Here is a 19,211-nt window from a genome sequence, read left to right on the forward strand (position 1 = left end):
TCCCTTCTCTCTCTCTCTCTCTCTCTCTCTCTCTCTCTCTCTGACTCTCACTAAAAACATTGGCAACATTGGAATTTTGGGGACCAGGGTGAAGTTGACCATGTCCTTTTACTGAAAGTTCAGGTCTGATGTGGCTTCTCAACCAGTTTCCAGCTCTTGACAAAGGGGGACATTTAGTGACGCTCCAGAGATTTGGGGGGAGTGAAGACTTAGACTTACGCCTGAGGGGAATCCTGGGGGCCCTGGGAGATGTGCAGGCAGAGCTGTGTCCTAGGTGCACACTAGGTTCCCCAAGCCCTGAAAACGCAGGACAGGCTCTCGGGGCCCCAGGGCTTCAGCTGTCCCTGGGTAGGAGGAGGCTGGTAGAAAGGCTTCCATGTCCTTCCGTCACTGCCCAGCCATGGGGACCAGGCTTCTTCTTAACGCCTGCTTTATCTGACGTGGTTCAGTGGGGCCTGTCCTTTCCTTGGGAAAAGGAGCCTTGTCTTTCTGGAATAAATGAATGAAGTCCAGCCTGCGACACTCGCACGTGACTGTAATCAGCGGGCCCACATCCTGCCCGGAGGCAGACTGGAAGCTCAGAGGCTTCCGGAAACTCCACAGCCCCGGCGGGTCTGCAGGAGACTGGCGTCGTGCATGGAGAGAACGCTGCTTGTTCTCCTCCTCTCCACCCGCTGCTTCCTGGTCTCCCCTGAGAACGCTGTCCAAGCAGTGGACGTCTCCAGCCCACCTGTCATGCGGTAATGATCCTGCTCCTCCTGACCTGGGGCTCCCACCTGTGGAAACTAAAAACAGGAGGCAGCTTTCAGCCTCGCTTCCCGCTTAGTCTTTCCATGTCCAGACTCGGAGGGAACCAAGCCCCGAGGATACTGCAGCATGTGCAGACAGCTCCTCAGGTGGGACACCCACTCAGGTGGGTCAGCTCTCCAGGTGGGACAGCTGCTCAGGTGGGACAGCTCCCCAGGTGGGACGCTCCCCAGGTGGGACAGCTCCCCAGGTGGTACAGCTGCTCAGGTGGGACACCTCCCCAGGTGGGACAGCTCTTCTGGTGGGACAGCTCCTCAGGTGGGACAGCTCCCCAGGTGGGACAGATGCTCAGGTGGGACAGCCCCCCAGGTGCTATAGCTGTTCAGGTGGGACAGCTCCCTGGGTTAGATACCTCCCCAGGTGAGACACTCCCCAGGTGGGACAGCTCCTCAGTTGTGCAAATGGTTCTGTGGGCTCTGGTGAGAAGGTGAGAGGGCCCCTGTGTCTGGTTCTACCCCTGCTCTGCTGGTCACCGGCCTGGCAGCCTGGCACCACAGTCCCGACCCTGGGGCACCCGGGGGCTGGTCTGGTGCCGAGGAGGACTTGCACATGGCTGTCAGCCTCATTCTCCGCAGCCTGTGTGGATGAGGGGGCCTGGGGATATCAGTGAAGCACACCACACAGAAGGAGGAGACAGAGGCCTGGGAAGCACAGGTGTGTGTTTTGTTTTGGGTTTTAGTATCAGGGATTGACCCAGAGGTGCTTAATAACTAAGCCACATCCCCAGTCCATTTTTTTTTTTTTATATTTTATTTAGAGACAGAGTCTTGCTGAGTTGCTTAGGGCCTCTCTAAGAGGCTAAGTCTGGCTTTGAACTTGTGAGCCTCCTATCTCAGCCTCCCTAGCTGCTGGAATTACAGGTGTGTGCCAATGTGCCCAGAAGAAGCCACAGCTTTTAAGGGGGGTGGCTTAGGGCTTGCTTTCTCTTTCTCCCCACCCCTCGGTGTGTCTACCCACTCTTGGAGGAACTGGGTGGCACATGCAGGGTGCATCTCTCGAGCTTTCTCAGGGTGGAGAGGTATTTAAAGCCCTAGTGACTCTGAGACTCTTGCCTTCTCGGGAGGGCGGGAAATGACTGTGCTCCCGGGAGGGAAGACATCACAGGCCACCCCGGTGCCCCTCGTTCAGCAGAGACAATAAGGAGGTTTTTGGGGTTTGTGTGTGTAATTTATTTTTTTTCCTTTAAATATTTTTAGTTGTAGATGAACACAATACCTTTATTTTATTTATTTATTTTTATGTGATGCTGAGGATCAAACCCAGCGCCTCACCCGTGCCAGGCAAGCGCTTTACCACTGAGCTACAGCCCCAGCCCTAATTTTTGTTTTTAAAATTTATTTTCAAGCTTGAGATAAAGTTCACATATCACTTGGAATTCACTGAAGGGCACAGCCTGGTGGCTTTTCGTATGAACAAAGAGTTGTGCGGCTGTCCCCATAGTCTGTGTGGGATGTCTTCATCATCCTCAGCATTAGGCATCACTCCCCGCTCCCAGAGGAGAGCTGCGGGGCTGGGCACTGCTGTGGCCACAGTGGAGGAGGGTACAGCGGCATGGGAGGCGACAAGGCCACAGTGGGGGCACCGGTGCCAGAGGGAGAAAAGGACGAGGGCTTTGCTCCACTCAGACTTCCACTACTTCATCCTCTGCCTAGTTCACATGCTGCGGTGGCAACCAAAGGGGAGAGAGGGCTGCCGCAGGTGCCACGCAAGAAGAAGCTGTTGTTGTGAGGCCCAGAACTCACCAAACCCAGGAGGGGATCCTGCCCTGAGAAACCCCAGGCCAGAGAGTTCCAACTACCTGGACTTGAGTGTCCTGGGCAAAATGGGTTCAGTGATGTTGATATCCTCACATTCCTCCACCCATCCACCCATTCATCCATCCACCCACCCATCCATCCACCCATCTATCCATCCATCCATCCATCCACCCACTCCCCATNATCCATCCACCCACCCATCTATCCATCTATCTACCCTCCCATCCATCTACCCATCCATCCATCCATCCACCCACCCATGCATTCATCTTCACCTTTGTGGAAGCTGCCAGGGTCACCCAGGAAGCAGTGGGAGGCGAGGCTTCCACAAAGGCACTGTGATCAGGGTAGTCAGGACACACAGGCTCTCAGAGATGGGGGCTGAGGGAAAGGGATCAGAGGAGCTTGGGCACCAGGGGACCCTGTGGGCGTTGGCTGAGACAGGGCCGAAAACAGACATCGAGACGGCGGTCTGTGTGGCCCTTCAGTTGGACCCTCTTGGACGGAACTCTGCTGTGGTCACCCCCAGCTGTTCCCCCAGGTCACGCGTCCATCCCAGCATCACCTGCATGAGGACCAGGTGGTGGCAGGACCACCGAGCGTCCTGTGCCCAGTCCGCAGTGCTGTGCGCACCCTTCCCACTGAGTCCAGACTAGTGGCAGGGAGAGGAAGAATGAAGGGCTGACTACACTCTGGCCCAGGTTGGGTTTAGCAATGAGACATTTAGGAGATGGGTCTGGGAAGACATCCTCACCAGCCCTTCTTTGAGTAATTGAAGCCTCATATGCCAGGTGATTTCTAGGGACATGATACATATATGGTTTCAGGTGCTGCTCAGAGCAACAACCATGAACCCAGGTGACAGGAGAGCACTGAGACTCAGGTAGGGTGTATAAACCTCAAAGGTTGCACAGCCAACTGCAGATTGAGCCTGGGTTTGAATTCAGCTAGCATAACCAAAAATCCAGTGTTTTTGCACACAACCCTGCTTTCTTTAGCGAGTGTTAGCAGGCTATATCCCAGGACCAGAGCTAGAAAATGAACTTGAATGTGTCATCTTATGAATCCCATGAACGAACATGTTGCCAGCATACTTAAGAGCATTAGCTTCAGGATTGGGATAAAAATCCACACTGCCCCCCTCCACCTTAGTGATTTGTCATTTACACTTTCATTGACCAAGATGAATTGTTTGAAAAGTTTGCAAACTCAGAGAGTCTTCTTCCCCTGCTCCATAATTCTCCTCTCACCTGGGAAGGGTCCCAACGTCAGGGTAGCAGGGCTCCCAGAGGATTCTGAGCTGGGTTTGGTTTTGGCTTTGAGTGACCTTGGAGGTTCTTGGCGGAAGCATCTCCTGCACCCTAAATGCCCCTGCACTCAACCTCAACTTCTGCAGCCAGTCTGCATCTGCCCATGCTGGGCACCCAGCGGCAAGCTGTGACCACGTTTCAGAGTCCACAGCTGAGCCTGCGTCCCTCTCTGCATCCACTTGGGGGTTGTGGTTTTCCCCAGAGCAGCTGGGACCCTGTGTCTCCCAGCGCGTGTTTTTCTGGAGGAGCCCCGCTGCAGTGGGAGGCCACATACGAGCCTGCACGTGCTCGCACGGCCAACTGGAATCAAGTGCGTCAGCCTCCTTGCAGCCCAGTTCTGGGACAGCTGTTCATGTTAAGTGGGGCTCTTGAAAATGATCTTTTCCCTTCCTTGATAAAAAACAACCTTAATTTTAGATTAGGGAGAAATGGAATGTGGCAATTAGCTTTTGCTTTCTTCAATGTGCTTAAGTCAATGAGACTCATTTCTGGAACCGGATGTTGAAAGAACCCAATGAAGGAAGTCAGTGCCGACTGTCACGTGTAGGGACTGTGGGCAAACAGCCCGTGTGGCCGGCGGAAGGCGCTGGCTGCCGTGGGCTGGGCCTGCAGCCTGCCTCCAGCAGATGGGCCGCTAATGCAATTAGGAACCGTGGTGTTAAATGAGCCATTATTTAAATTATCTGCCACTTTTCCTATCTATTAACCGGCTGAAAAAGAGTGGTGTCTGAGAATCCCAGGCTGATCACCAACCAGCTGAGTCACCTGGCTTGTCCCTTATGCCACACTTCACCTATTGCAGCGATCAACAACTGTCTTTAGGGCCATTGCTTGGTGTGTCAGCTGGAGATTAGGAGGATCTGGACACAGGTGCAGGCCATGTGCAGGTTTCTGCAGCTCATGAGAGTTCTTGGCCCTGGGAGGCTCCTGGCTTCCGGACTACTGTCTGCCTGTTTCCGCCGGGGACTCTGAGTGAGGTGACACCTGGTCTTCAGGGAGCATATCAGCTCATTCAGAAGTGCTACGGCAAATTACCCAGAAGCCTTCTGCCAGCCTTCTGGAGAAGGCTGCTTCCTGGTTCACAGAAATGATACCCTCTCTTCTCACTGTGTCCTCAGGTGGCAGGGGAGAGCTCTCTGGGCACCTTTGTCAGGTGCGGCCCTAGTGACCCAATCACCTCCCAGGGGCCCACTGCTGAAGCTAGCCAGCTGGGGTGAGGTGGGCACACACCCTCAGACCATGGCCAGACCTAAGGCTCTCGCTTTTCTCCACCCCAGGGGTGGGCAGGGAGGCAGGGAGGAGTGGGTTGTGCAGCCGGCACCACCAGGGACTTCAGGAGACCACACAGGGCACCCTGGGTGCTGCCTGCCTGAGGAAGGTCCCCCTGCACCAGAAGTTTGCTTTGGGCTGAAGGCTGCTCCCAGGAGCACTCACCCCTGGCCACTCCAGGCCTGCCCTGGGTGCTGGACAGGCTCGGTCCTGCCGCAGATAAGATGCCAAGGTTGGGGTGAGTGTGAAGGAAGATGGGGTGCCGTGACCTCTGCCTCTTCTTGCTTCTGACTTGGGTTGTGCTGGGAGTTCAGGACGTGGGCCTGCAATTATCTGTGTAGCAACTGGGAAGGTAACTAAGGTTAGCCGATTGTCGAAAACCGAAAGCCCTCTTTGCACACACACTCATCGGGAGGTGGCAAGCTGGTTTTCTCTACCCGTGTCCCCTCTGCTCCCAGTGCAGCCCCTGTAGATCCCCTGTTTTAGCCAGCTTTTCATTTCTGTGACCAAAATACCTAACAGAACAACTGAAAGGTGCAAAGGTTTGTTTGGGGTCATGATTTCAGAGTTCGTAGTCTGTAGCTCTGGGTCCGAGGTGAGGCAGCACGTTGCGGGGGAAGGGCCCAGAGGCGGAAGCTGCTCCCATCATGGTGGGGTCAGGAAGCAGCCAGAGAGAGAGGGGAAAAGGGCCATCAGAAGATGCAGCCTTCCAGCCACCAGTCCTCCAGCCACGCCCACCTGCTACAGTGACCACCCTGGTCAGCCCATTCACACTAGGATGGACTGATTAGGTCATGGCTCTCCCAATACAGTCATTTCACCTCTGAACTTTCCTGCATTGACAAAGGATCACTTGGGGGACATATCACCTCCAAATCATAATACTTTGCATCTGAAGGAACAAGAGATGAGTGAATTCCTATTAGTCGAAGGGGTCTATCCCTTTGACTTGGGGGACCATCCAAAATGGACTAAGGAAAAGGCTTTGCCCTCAAAGCTCACTGAGGGAAGAGATGGCAACTTGGAGGAATTAGGGACAATGAAAGAATTCAGGGGTGCCAAAAATCAGAAACGTGTGGATCACCTTCCTCTTGGAGGCTGTCTGTGGGACGTGGGACTCTGTCAGGTCACAGAGACGGGCACTATGTGTGCCTTGTCCTGAGCCCCCATCCTGGCAGAAAGGGTGAGAGACGTGTTGGGAACGATCGTTCCTGCTAAAGCTCACGATGGTGTTGGGAAGCGGGTCTCCCAGAGGTGCTGCGGTGTGGAGGACTGTGCTTGGGATGGATTCCGGCCAGGGCGGGGGTACTTAGCTTGCAGCTGGGTTCTCTTGCTGTGTGAAGCCCCACCAGATTGTGACCCAGCAAGACGGCCCTCACCAGATGCAGCCCTTCCATCCAGGACTTCAGCCTCCACAGCCATGTCCATCAAATAATCCCCTTGCTTATGATTCTCCCAGTCTGTAGTAGCAGCAAAACCCAGACTCAGACAAGGTGTTTATAATTGTATAAAAAGAAGCAAAAAGGCCCCTAGTACATGCCTTTGTAAAGCTGAGTAAGCTCTGTCTAGCAGGGCCAGGCATGTGCCCAAGCACATCCCTAAAGGAACCTTCCTGAAGAATCCCTTAGATTCAGATTGCTCTGGGATAAGCCCAATTTCCTTGGCTGGAGATTTATGTCCCTTGGGATGTCGTGAGTTTGCACCAGGGGTCACCAACAACTGAATTTTATTGACTGTATATTTCCACCTGGGTGTCTAAAACTGCACATCTTCACCCTCTTCACCCTCTTCCTGGAGGAGGTGAGGGGGACCTGCCCTGCACGGGCTCCAGGTAGCAGGACATGGTTTGACCCCAAGGCATGTGTGCATCCAGCCCTCCTGCTCAGGAAGCAGAGGTGGAATTCTTGAGACACAGGGCAGACCGGCTTCTAGGGGCTTGAGACGTAGGAGGAATGTTGTGCGTGTGACCCATCCAGGGCCCACCCGCCATACCATGTGTGTGATGGTCGGCTCTGCCTCCTGATTATGTATCTCATTCGGGGAGCACATTAGAGAAGTAAGTACCATAATGACAGATTGCTATTGTGGGGCAGGATTCCTCCACGTCTTCCTTCTGGTCCTCTAGAGTAAGCCATCCAAGGTCTTCCACCCTCTCCTATGTTGCCCATACCTGGAAGGTGCTCCTGCAGATTGCTTTACAAGTGGATTGACAGCCTTCCTTTGCCTGCTGTACGCACCCCCTGCTGTCTCCCTCCCTGGAAGGCTCTTAGCCCTGACTTTCACTGAGTCACTCAACAACTCTACTGAGTACCTACTAGGCCCTGGCACTGTCCAAAGCACTGGGATAGAGAGATGCCCATATGTGCATCCTGCTGTCACAGAGGGCACCCTGTGCAGGGACTGTCATTGGAGAAGTTGGGCTCCAGCGTGGTAATGGTGTGTAGGCCCCGGGGTATGGAATCCTCTGGAACCCTCTCCACTTAAGGCAGGGGAAGAAGTCCCTGTGACAGAGAAGGAGGGAAAACAGGACAGCAGTACTTCTGAAGTCACAGAACACCAGGGCCTCCATCAGGCCAGACGACCATGGGATAAGGGTACCCAAGGTTGCTGGTGAGCTTGGTCGGCCCTGGAGGGTATGTCGGAAGCTCCATCTTGGCAGGTTGCTGACCAAAAGGGAAGGGAGAGGTTGAGACCCATGGTGGCCCATGGTGGGTGCTTGGCGGTCACGGGAAAGAGAGTAGTGGCTGGAGGGAGCTTGCTTTGGATTTTGCTGCTTCTAAGACGTTGACAAAAAAGTGAGTTTGCTCAATTCTTGCAGTTCTGCCTTCCTAATCTGTCTGGATCACAGCTTCAGAGGTCAAGTGCCTGGGGAAAGTTGTTTTTTCCTCTGGATCTTGGACTCCGCAGGGGCCAGGACACCCGGCCCCGCTCCCAGCGCGTGTACACACACACACACACCCTGTTACTGCTCTGACTCCCTGTCCAGGGCCCTGCACAGGAAGGACCCAGCCCTGCCTGCAGAGGCCCTCTGAGCCTGCTGGGATTGAAGGAATGAAAAGTCAATGAGCCTGTTAATCCCAGAGGCTGAGGCAGGAGGATCATGAGTTCAAAGCCAGCCTCAGCAACAGGGAGATGCTAAGCAGCTCAGTGAGACCCTGTCTCTAAGTAAAATACAAAATAGGGCTGGGGATGGGGCTCAGTGGTCAAGTGCCCCTGAGTTCAATCCCTGGTACCCCTCCCTTCCCCACCAAAAAAAAGTCAACGAGGATGGGAACAACAGACCCATCTCTGGTGGAGGCAGGTTTCCCCTTGGGCCACTGTGTCAGGAGGAAGTGGAGCAGTGGACTCTGCAGAAGCTGCACAGTGTGGGAGAGTAGCAGGCAGGAGGCAAGACCTCAGATCTTGCTGGACCTTCCCACCTCTCCCGGTTGCTGGTTTTCTTGGTTATAAAGTACCCATGCCATGATGTCCTATATGCTTCTGAGTCAGGTTAGGTCACGCTTTGAATGTGTGAAAGCATTTTCTGAATTTGTGACTTCAGTATCCTTTTAGGAGTCTGAATGATATAGTCTAGAGCTGGGCTGGTGTGCACACAAGTGTGCATACAGTAGGAGTGCATGCACATGAAGTGAACCCAAAGATGCAGGTTGTGATTTTAGAAATCCCTGGGACATGGATAGGAGGAGGAGGACACAGGGCCATGTGACGTGAGTGTGTCAGTCCACGTAAAGACAGCCGCAGATTGTATTTCTGAGTTGTGCGGGATGAGGGGTCTGGAAGAAGCCCACAGGCTGAGTTTTGGAGCGCCAGGTACATCAGTGCATCCTGGGAAACTTGTAGGCGTTGATGGTCTTTTTTCCTTTGCCGTTGAACTCCTTGGACAGGTGGGGCTGCATCTCAGGGAGCACAAATAGTGTTAACGTGTCTGCCTCTGATGCTGCGGAATGGCCTCCGGGGGTTTCTGCCCCTGGATTTTCATCCACTCCTGACTTGGAGCCTGCTTTGTTTATTTGGGGCAACTTCTGTCCTCAGATTGAATATGTAAGAATGACCTGTCACCTGGTGGCCTGCTTACATGGCCACAGCTCTGGACTGAATGCTCTTGAAAACTGACTTCTAAGGAAATCTCAGGGAGGTGTGACTGTCCTGAACTCCTGGGCAATGAGAAGAGATGGTCGGTGTGAAGCACTGCAGCCCACGCCTGAGTCTGACTGTCTCTGTGCTGTGTTCTCTGCCTCTGCAAAGGAGCAGCAAGGCCCAGGACGGTGTCAACAAGCCTGTTTATGAGGTGGGAGGCAGGGGTGGAATTCCAGACCCAGGAGAGCAGGGCGGAATGTCTGCCCAGAAAGCTCCCGGGCACTGGGACTATTGTATGGAGGACAATAGTCTTGCTGCCACCTCAGCCAGGCCTGGGGTGTGGGAGCTGCCAGTGTGGACATGGAATGCACGCCTGCCTGGCAGAGCCCGCGGGCGCTGGACAGCCGGGCCGTGCTGGCATTTCGCCTGCGTCTTGCAGCTGCTGGGTGCGAGGTTGCCAGAGAGACCCGGGAAACGCGGGTGACGTGGCATGCTTCTGAGACTGACAGCAGGCCTGGGGGATAGCTGCTCCTGTTCAAGATCCCATAGCTTTTATCATCTGTGGCTTTGATGACCAAGAAAAACCTCTGCAACCGTGTGCAGGAGTCAACCTCGAGGGTGGCGACATCCCTTGCCTCGCAGGCACACTGCCCTCTTGAAAGCTGGGACTCCTGGACTGGCCCCAGGAAGGGATCCCAAGTGTTCTAGGGCTCTGTTGGTCTTCACCCTCCCAAACCCCTTCACCCAGCAGCTTCAAAGCTCGTCTTGCCCCCAGGGAACATTTACACTCAGGACGTGGACAGGACGAGGAGGACACAGGGCCATGTGACGTGGGTGTGTCAGTCCGTGTCAGCTCCTACTGGTGTCTGCTGGTCAGGCACTAGCCTTGGCACTAGACAGGGTGCTTTGGAACCCATTCCAATGGTAAGACCCCAGGCCTCACTCTTCCGCATGGACCACACATGTGGCATGGAAGCCAGCTCTGCAGGCAGTGAGGAGGCTCAGAGACAGGCCCACCTCGAAGATGGACAGTATGACGCGCTGACAGGTGTCCACATCCATTCACGGCACCTGTCAGCGCAGAGTGAACGGGATGTCAGGGGTTGCTGGTCAAACTGAAAGTCAGACGAGGCAGGAGGGACTCCCCTTAGAGCCTTTCTGGGGCTCTCAGCCCTGCCGACACCTAGAGTTTGGACTTCTCCCCTCCAGAACCTGGAGAGAATAGGCGTGTGTTGTTTTATGATGCCCCGGCAGGGGTATGTGCTACGGCAGCCCTAGAAGACCAATGGGAAAGTTGAGCCCCTTTGTCCAGGAAAGTTGAATCCGCCAACCAGTGTGAAGTCGGACGGATACCGTGGAACTGCGAGGCCAAGGAAGCAATCTCCAGGTGCCAGGGAGAAAAGGAAAGAGTAAGACAGGCTCAGGTTTCCCTCAAGTACTAGAGAAACGTATATGTGCTGTTCAGAGGAACACGTGACTCAGGCGTGTAGAGCCCAGGCAACCCTTCTTCAAGTGTAAGAGTCTTGGTGCTGTGTCCCAAACAGGAAGGGACCAGAGAAGATGGCTATCTTGGGGGGCCACAGGACGCCCAGCAGAAGCTCCCATGAGGGACCTGGGGGAGCCAGCTTGGGCCTGCGTCTGCCTGTGACCACTGAGCAGCGGTGGGAAAGGTGATTGTCACAAGCAACCCTTGAGAGGGCGCAAACAGCAGCATGAGCCGTGGAGAGGCTCCTGGGACAGAGATCCACGGCCATCTAGGAGGGCCAAGGAAGACAGGGCGGGCAGACAGAGGAGGGTAAAATCCCAGGCAGGTAAAAGCAGGAGCGCTCAAATGCACCGCGTGAAATGGTAAACAGAGCTGCCCAGAAGAACAAACAGGGTGTGAGCCAGCGCATGCCCCGTCCCTCCTTATCTTGTAACACCCACCGTCACTGGGCTTAGCTGTGTGCCAATTTTGTCAGAGCTCAGAGTGGGGAGCCCACAGAGCCATTCTAAGTTGTGAAATCAAGACATCAGGTAAAGTTGTAAGACAACAAAAAACGAGTTAAAATGGATACAAAGCTTGCAAACTACAAGAATTCTTAAAAACCAGGGAATTCTAAAGTAAAGATTAAAAAAATAACAATAAAGTAAGAAACATTAAAACAGAAACCGAGATACAGGAAATGATAGGGTTAAGAAAAAATGTGTGTGGTTGGGTGGGTGTGGGGTCAACCATCTCTTAAAAGATGAAGGGATTAAAAACTGCCCAGCAAGTCTGACATGCCTGGAAGTGAGCCTCTGAAAATTTAGTCTTGTCTCTGTGTGTGTGTGTATGTGTGTTGTATGTGTGTGTGGTGCTGGGGATTGAACCCAGGGCCTTGTACATGGGAGTCAAGCCCATGGGAGACAACTGAGCTATATCCCCAGCCCCTAAAAATTTAGTATTTATGAACAGGAAGAAAAGGGAACCTGGCCCTACAGGAGGGATTTGTTCAGTGAGACTGAGCTACAGATGGGTCTCCTTCACTTGTTTTTGTTATTGTTGTTATTTATTTCGTCCTGGGGACTGAACCTCGGGTGCTTAATCACTGAGCTACATCCCCAGACCTTTTAATTTTTTATTTTGAGACAGGGTCTCACTAAGTTGCTCAGGGCTTCGTTAAGTTGCCAAGTCTGGCCTGGAACTTGTGATCCTCTTGCCTCAGCCTCCTGAGCCACTGGGATTTATAGGCGTGCACCATGAGGTCCAGCACACCCACTTGTTTTAACCTCTGATTGATGATTCAATGCATAAGATGATTTCTTAGCATCCACCAGTTCCTCTCCACCAAACTCCAAGTTCAGTTCAGCCCTTTGCATTTCTAGGTTCCACATCCAAGGATTCAAACCACCAGGGATCAAAAATATTTTAAAAAATAGTACTGAATATGTGCAGACGTTCTGTCGTTGTTCCCTACACGGTGCAGTTTAACAACTCTTTGCATGCATTCACATCCTGCTGGGTATGATGAGTAGTCTAATAAGTCATTTAATCTGCATTTAGAATATGCAGGAGGATGTGTGTGGGTTCTATGCAGATACTCTGCCACTTTGTAGATGGGACTTGAGCTTCCTTGGAGTTTGGTACCTGCAGGGTGTCCTGGAAGCAATCCCCCAGCTACCAAGGGAAACCATGAATGCAGATTTGTTTGGTGCTCCTTTGGACCTCGCTCCCTCTGAGGCCCTGGAGAAGTCTGCCCTGCCTCTTCCAGCTCCTGGTGGTGGCTGTGAGTCCCTGGTGTCCTGGGGCTGTGCAGCCCTGACCCCTGCCTCGATTGTCACATGCAGCTCCTGCATGTTTCTGTCTTTCCGTGGGCCTTCCCCTCCCTGCAGTCCGACTGGATGGGCCACCCTAGGGCTGCCACCTTAACTTGACCAGCTCCGTGAAGACCCTGTTTCCTGACAACGTCTACTCAGGGTGTGAGGTTGGGGTTTCAGCACCGGAAGGCCGTGAAACACCAAATGCAGGTGTTGGGCCGGTGAAGCCTGGAGCTGGCTGTGAGCTTGGGGCTCAGGGGCGAGAGGAGGCCTTTACAGACATGAGGGTATGAGTCCAGAGGGCAGAAGCCATGCCAGGCTGAGCCCTGGGCAAATCCATCCAGCAGCAGGGGCATGGGGAGTCTCAGAAGCAGGAGGAGAATTCAGGAAGGTTGGAGTTCCAGAGTCCAAGGGGAAGGAGGAATTTCCAGGAGGAGGGGTTGAACCTGAGCCAAATTCTGTGGCTGGGTCGAATAAGTGGGGGTTGGGGGCATAGAAAGTTCTAGACTTAGCAAAACTGAGGGTATTGGCCAAGGCAGCAGTCTGTCCATGAGATAATGCTGGACAGAAGCTTGCCTGTTCTGTTTCCTGTCTCTAGCTGTTTAAACTTGATGTTCAGCCTTTGGGCTTCGTCTACCTACTCTGTGTTCTAGAGGCTTTGTTCACTCTCTAAACAGCTGGCCATGTGTCTGCACTTGGGAGAGTGCTGGGCATAAAGAGGGGCAACCCACCCCTCCTCCCCTCGTGCCATTGTTGACTGGGGTACATGGGCCAAACCGTGGACGGGCAGCAGTTCAGCAGCATTGGTCACTGGGAAGGTACAGGAAGCCTCAGCAAGATGCCACTATCTCCACTGGTGTGGCAAAAACAAAGGCCACCAACGCCAGATTTGGGGGAGGATATGGAGCAAATAAGCAGAGTGGACCCTGGCGCGTTGCCACGGGAGTGCATCTTGGTATGTCTGTGTTGGAGAGCTGCTCAGCAGTTTATTTAGAAAACACTAGAAAGGCATCTTGACCCTGTGACCCAGTAGGTTTAGTCCTGGGTATTTACCCAAGAGAAATGGAAGCATCTGTCCAAAGACTTCCAGGAGCGTCCACAGCAGCCTCACCCACACCAGCCTTCAACTGGAGACCAGCCAGCCCCATCTAGAGAAGCAGACCCACTGCCGCGCACGTGGAGGAACGCTCCTCCGCCGCGGAGACTCCAGGAGCAAAGACCCCAGCAAGGGAGCAAACCCAGCACCGCCCCGTTGCCCTCACAGAACATTCAGGAGCGCCTGAAGCCGTTCCATGGTGATAGAAGTCAGAACAACGTGCGTGGCAGCTTCTGGGGAAGAGGCGCCAAGGGGACCTTTCAGGGACAACAGAAGTTCTGCATCTTGGTTTGAGGACATACTGTGGCAGCCCTCACGGAGCATTTCAGGCGAGATTGGGCACCTTCAGGGTGGTATGGCTATGGTCTCACACGCATTTCAGATCTTGCATTTTGATTGTACAGAAATCATACTGTAATCAAGCTACAAAAGCAGGACTGGGGCAGATGTCCCCAGGCACTCTGCAGGGGACATCTGCAGAAGGGGGCCACATTGGATCTGGTTTTCCCAGAGGTTTGGGAAGGCAGGAAGAAGGTGTTCCCAGCCAGGGAACCAGGGCACAAGCTGGGGCTGGGGGCTGGCGGAGGCTCGGCCTGGTTAGCCCGTCCCAGCGGCCTAGGGGCTGTTTCCAAGGCTGTGTGTGCCTGAGGAGGCCGCTCCTTGCTGCAGGCCTCTTCGTGGACTCTGTCCGATTCGGTTTACAACCGCCTCCCCAGTCAGTTCAAGCTTTTGCCTTATGATACTTTCTATTTTGTCTCCTTAAAAAAATAAAAGCTACAGATTCTCGTCGACACTGGAAGCAGTAACTTCGCCGTGGCAGGTGCCCCCCATTCCTACGTAGACACCTACTTTGACGCAGAGAGGTAAGCGGTGGGTCCAGAGTGGGCCTGGCTGGGTGGGGACACCACATGAATCGGCATGTAGAATATACTGGAACAAACCAGCCAGAAGACTGACTCACTTTCAGGATGTGTGTGTGCACGTATGTGTACACACGCACATTCGTCATCTGTGCTTGTGTCTGGATGTGTACCTGAACATGCATGTATACGTGTAGATGCACATGTATGTATGTGCGTGTTTCACTTCAGGGGAATCCATCACACAATCCCCCTTACGTAGCCTCTGTGTATCCACAGGAGAGTCACCTTATGCATTGTCAAGTGAAACAACTTCTGCACTTACACAGGAGTGCAGAGCTTGTGAGCCGTCAGTGTGTGAGGGAAGGTATGGGCAGAGGAGCACCATGTGAGAGTGTGGCCATTGAGGCAGGGGCCATTCTAGGCAGGGGTAAGCATGCAAAGCCAGCTCTGTGTTGCCCCGTCGTTCAGAACGGTTAGGGCACAGTTCACAGGAACATCGCTGTGGGGAGGTATCTGGGGAAAGAAGTCAGTGGCTCATTTGGAAAGAGTGAGGGTGCTGAGCACAAAGCACATGGCCTAAGCACTAAGCACTAAGCACCGAGGGGCTCCACAGGGCAGCTATGGGTTGGGCTTGTGAGAAGGGTGGAGGTCTCTGGAATAGCAGACTGTGCCCAGTGCAGGGGCCAGGACTACTGGCTCCAGAGGACCTCTGAGTGGGTGCAGGGAGGGTCCCCAGTGGCCTCATGTCACCCTCCAGTTCTGCAAGAACCCTGGATCTGGTGTCCCCTTCCTCTGGGCACTTGAAGCTGCTCTAATGCTGTCCACATTTGGACTTCATGTCAGTTTTTGTGAAGCGCAAAGGGAGCAGGCAGAGCAAGCCTGCCGACATGCAAGGGCTTTCTTTTTAGGGTCACGAACTCCCATAGCCTGAGAACTGCTGGCGGGATTCCCGACGGCGGCGGGCCCTTGGCATCTCCGCCCCTCTCACTTTCCTTTTCCACAGTCTTTATTCCGAGGACTAAAGCCCAGATTTAGCTGCCAGAAAACAGGGAAATAAGAGCTCGAGGTTTCTGAGGACCCTGGCGACTTAATAAAGTGAGACTTCGGCATGGGAAGCAAAACGCCCCCAGAACAGTCCTGTGTGGGCTGCGCTGCGGCTCCCCTGGGGGGCAGAAATGGCGCAGTGACCTGGGTGTGCGGCTGCAGCTTCTGGCTGTAGGGGGAGCCGTGGCCAGTGCACGCGGAGCCCCACAGAGCCACAGAACAAACTGGCACCCCTCCTTCAAGGAACTTAGAGCGCAGCACGTGACTCCGCATGTTGTAAGATTTCGCCGTTGATATCCTAGGGTACACTAGCTGGCCCGTGATGGCCTGGGGAACGAGAAGATCAGGGTGTGCCAGAAGTTGTGCTGTAACCACGAACACACGTAGAAGTGGGTGGTGTTTCTCGGTGCGAGAGGGGCCATGCTGTCCTTTCCCGTTCAGACGCAGGTTCATCCAATCCTCTGCCCACAGACAGCTCCCACCTCCAGTTGCTCACTCTGGGTGGCCCCGTCGTGGGACGGGACGCCAGGTTGCTCCAAACCTCCCATGTTTATCCACATGGCCTGGGAAGTCAGGTAGGCAGCAGCCCCAGCCACCTTCCTGATTCTGCACAGCAGGCCCGGGCCTTCCGCCCCACACCCTCCTCGTGACGAGTGCTTTGTGTCACCCCAAATGAAAGCCACCAGGAAATATAATTTAACCTACATACATGATTCTGAAGGGCCCTATGGAGCTCACACGTGGAACACTCCTAGTCCAAAATTCTGGCATGCTCCAAAGTCCACCAGCTTCTTGAGCACTGACATGATGCTACAGGCGGAAACGTCCACTCCTGGACTCAGCTGACAGGTCATGTCAGAACAGGCGCACCAGAAATACTGTATCAAATGACTCTCAGGCTACATGTCCAAGGTGCAAACAAATGAACTTTGCTTTTATAGTTGATTCCCATTCCTGAGGTAGCTCATTGTGGGTATGTGAACATTCCAAAATCCAAGACACCCCAAATCTGAGGTTCTTCCAGTAGCTTTATTTTATTTCAGGAAATAAACACCTGTGCGGGTGGAAGGAAAGGAAAGGGATGTGTAGTAAGGTAGTCATGGTCTCTGAAGGTGACCTCTGTGGCTCGAGCACACTAGGAGACCGTGAGGGCAGGGCCTGGAGGCTGTGCGGGGACCACTGTGGCTGCGTGTCACCCAGTGTAGACTGACCAGGGCTGATTGAGTAAGACTCCAACCCGCAGCGCAGCTTGGGTTGTTGATGTTGTTTCTTACGTGGTGAAGAATCCTGGTGGAGTTCAAAGAAAAAGTTATCACCTGCCATCTTATTTACGTAGCAGTTAATATCCAACTTCTGTTAAACCCACATAGAAAACATTCAGTGTGTATGTGAAAGGGAGGCACATCTGGGGCTCAGGGTTTTCACATGTGTGTGCCCAGAGGGGCTCAGAACGTGCACAGGGATGAGGGACAAGGGCTTCTAGGATAGCCATTGTGCCTGATGCTGGCCCCCCAGTGGCCAAAAATGCCCCCAGAGTTTCCACCACTCTCCCACAGGGGATGGTGTCCTCCTCACTGAGAACCGCTCCTGGTGACAAAGTTGTCCAGCCCTGTGTCATTCTGAGCAGGCTCTGGTCTGTTCTGCACACTGACCTGGGTTCCCCTGGGTGGGGTGCTCAGGACACAGAGGCAGGAGGAACAAGCCCGAGCAGGTTCCCATCCCAAATAAGTTCATTCCTTATCATACATCTGTTGACATCAGTCACAGTAGAGAGACCGGAGAGCCAGGTCGGGGTAGTGTGCACGGTCACTTCCGGGCTTAAACGGGCAGACTTCACACAGTGGTGGTCACTTCTAGACTGTAGGTAGATGGGGTTCTTTGGCAGCTGACAATTGCCAGCTCCACAGAAGTCAGATGGGCTTCTCCACCCAGGCCCTGTGCCAATGTCATTGTCAAAACACCCAGGGGTAAATACCAGCCACCACCGCCAAACCACGCACCGCCCTCCATACAAGAGCCATGGTTAATCAACCACACAACCGGACGTCCTTCCCCTGGGCTCTGATGCGCTCATTGTTCTCATCAGGCCCCAGGAGGCCACATCTGTCTAACCTCCCTGTTGGCTGGTCCAAGTGGACTTTGTGCATACAGCCAGCCTGGTGTTCAGGTGGCAGGTGGGTCCCTTTACCCAACCTAAAGGCTGGGCTTCTCTGGCCATCTGCCCCTGACTTGGAGCAAACTCCTGAGGTGCACACAGCTCCCCCCATGGCCGAGCCTCCTGTTCATCCCACCAGAGGACACAGACCTGCCATCGGCTCTCTGACCGCTCCAGTTTCTGATCTGCTTCTCCTCTTGTGAGTAGATAAAAACAGAATAAGAACACACCCATGTCCAGGGAGAGCCCTGGGCTGCCCCAGTGGTCACTTTGGCCCATGACCACTGCCTGCCATCAGGTACCGCTGAGTTTGCTGTGTTCAAAGCTGCACTGCGGCCAGGCCTCCTGCCCTGGTCCTGCCTCTTTTCAGGAGCCCGCTCCTCAGCAGGGCTCGAAGGCCACTTCTTTTCTTGGCCGAGTCAGACATGAAGCTTCACACTTGTGACCTTTGGTGGGCTCTGTGCCCCAGGCCACATGCCTGTCCCAGGCTGGCCTTGCAGGTCAGTCCCCTCTGGGGCTCGTGTTAACCTCGCCTTCTCTTTTTCCAAGCTTCTGGGAGGCATGTGGCCGACACAGATCCATTATTTCAAGATCCCGGTGTTTTCTCTCGATGACTTGCTGTGAGGTTAGCTTGTCCGATGCCTTCCCCTGCCTTTGGCCTGGGCCTACGGTGCCCCTTCAGCCCTTCTTCAGTGGGAGCATTCTCTTCCCTTCTGCGTGTTGGACAAAGGAGTCTTTTCTGAAATGTGGCCCCCCGCGCTGTGAGGTTTCAGTGTGAGCCTAGGCCTCTGATCTTGGTTGTAATAGGGTTTCTGGTTGGGTTTGAGCCTCTGATTCAAGTTCCCAGTCTCTGGGCATTCAGGTTTAATGTCTCCTGAAGCCCTCTACAGTAATTGGAGGTTTGGCATGGCGCTTTGGGCAAGGTGGCTTTGATTTATGGGATGAGAGGTCGGGCTGCTGTGAGTCATTGGCATAGCTAGTCTCTGTCAGAACTTCTTCCATGGTCACGAGTGCTCCAGTGGATGACTATGCAGTGGGGAAAGAATTGTGTATTTTTTTTTTTTTAATGTACTTTTTTTTAGCCAATAAAACAACCTCTGGCCCGTTGGCTTGAGGGAAAGCCAATATACACACCCCTCGACCCTCTACTGATTTGGTCAGGAAATTAAGTATCTATTCCCATTAAAATTTCCTGGCTCCTGGGCTGCATGTAAGCAAAGCCCACAGAGAGGGTGTAGCAAGGAGCCAACTGTTCTCTGTAACTGATGCCTGGAAGTGGGATTCGGGGATTGAAGACGCACCTGGTGCCTTCTCTACAGAGGCCAGACTGGACACAGATCAAATGCCTTTCCCTGTAACAGTGACAGATCTGTTTGCCTGATTATTTAGGTGCTTTCTTACGCCTGTGCTTTCCTGGAGGGACTGGCTGTATTAGAGGCCTGTGAGTAGTGGTCACTGCTGAGGCTGTTGAGGACCCACGAGGCTCGGCAGGCTTGCTGAGCTGCCCCGAACCTCACGGGTTCCATCTGTTCCTTCTGGTAACTTCCAGACTTA

General features: G+C 53.7%; 1 protein-coding gene across 1 annotated transcript in view; it reads left to right on the forward strand.

Annotated features, from left to right (window-relative positions):
• Bace2 (beta-secretase 2) overlaps positions 1-19,211 on the forward strand; it is a gene marked incomplete at its 5' end in the record, with an annotated part of 81,780 nt that overhangs the window by 23,820 nt on the left and 38,749 nt on the right. The window contains one exon of the mRNA XM_015478353.2: positions 14,370-14,458. Coding sequence (XP_015333839.2) covers positions 14,370-14,458 — 89 coding nt within the window. The remainder of the gene's footprint in view (positions 1-14,369; positions 14,459-19,211) is intronic.

Source organism: Marmota marmota, unplaced genomic scaffold, assembly GCF_001458135.2.
Source record: "Marmota marmota marmota unplaced genomic scaffold, marMar, whole genome shotgun sequence".
Lineage (NCBI taxonomy): Eukaryota > Metazoa > Chordata > Mammalia > Rodentia > Sciuridae > Marmota > Marmota marmota.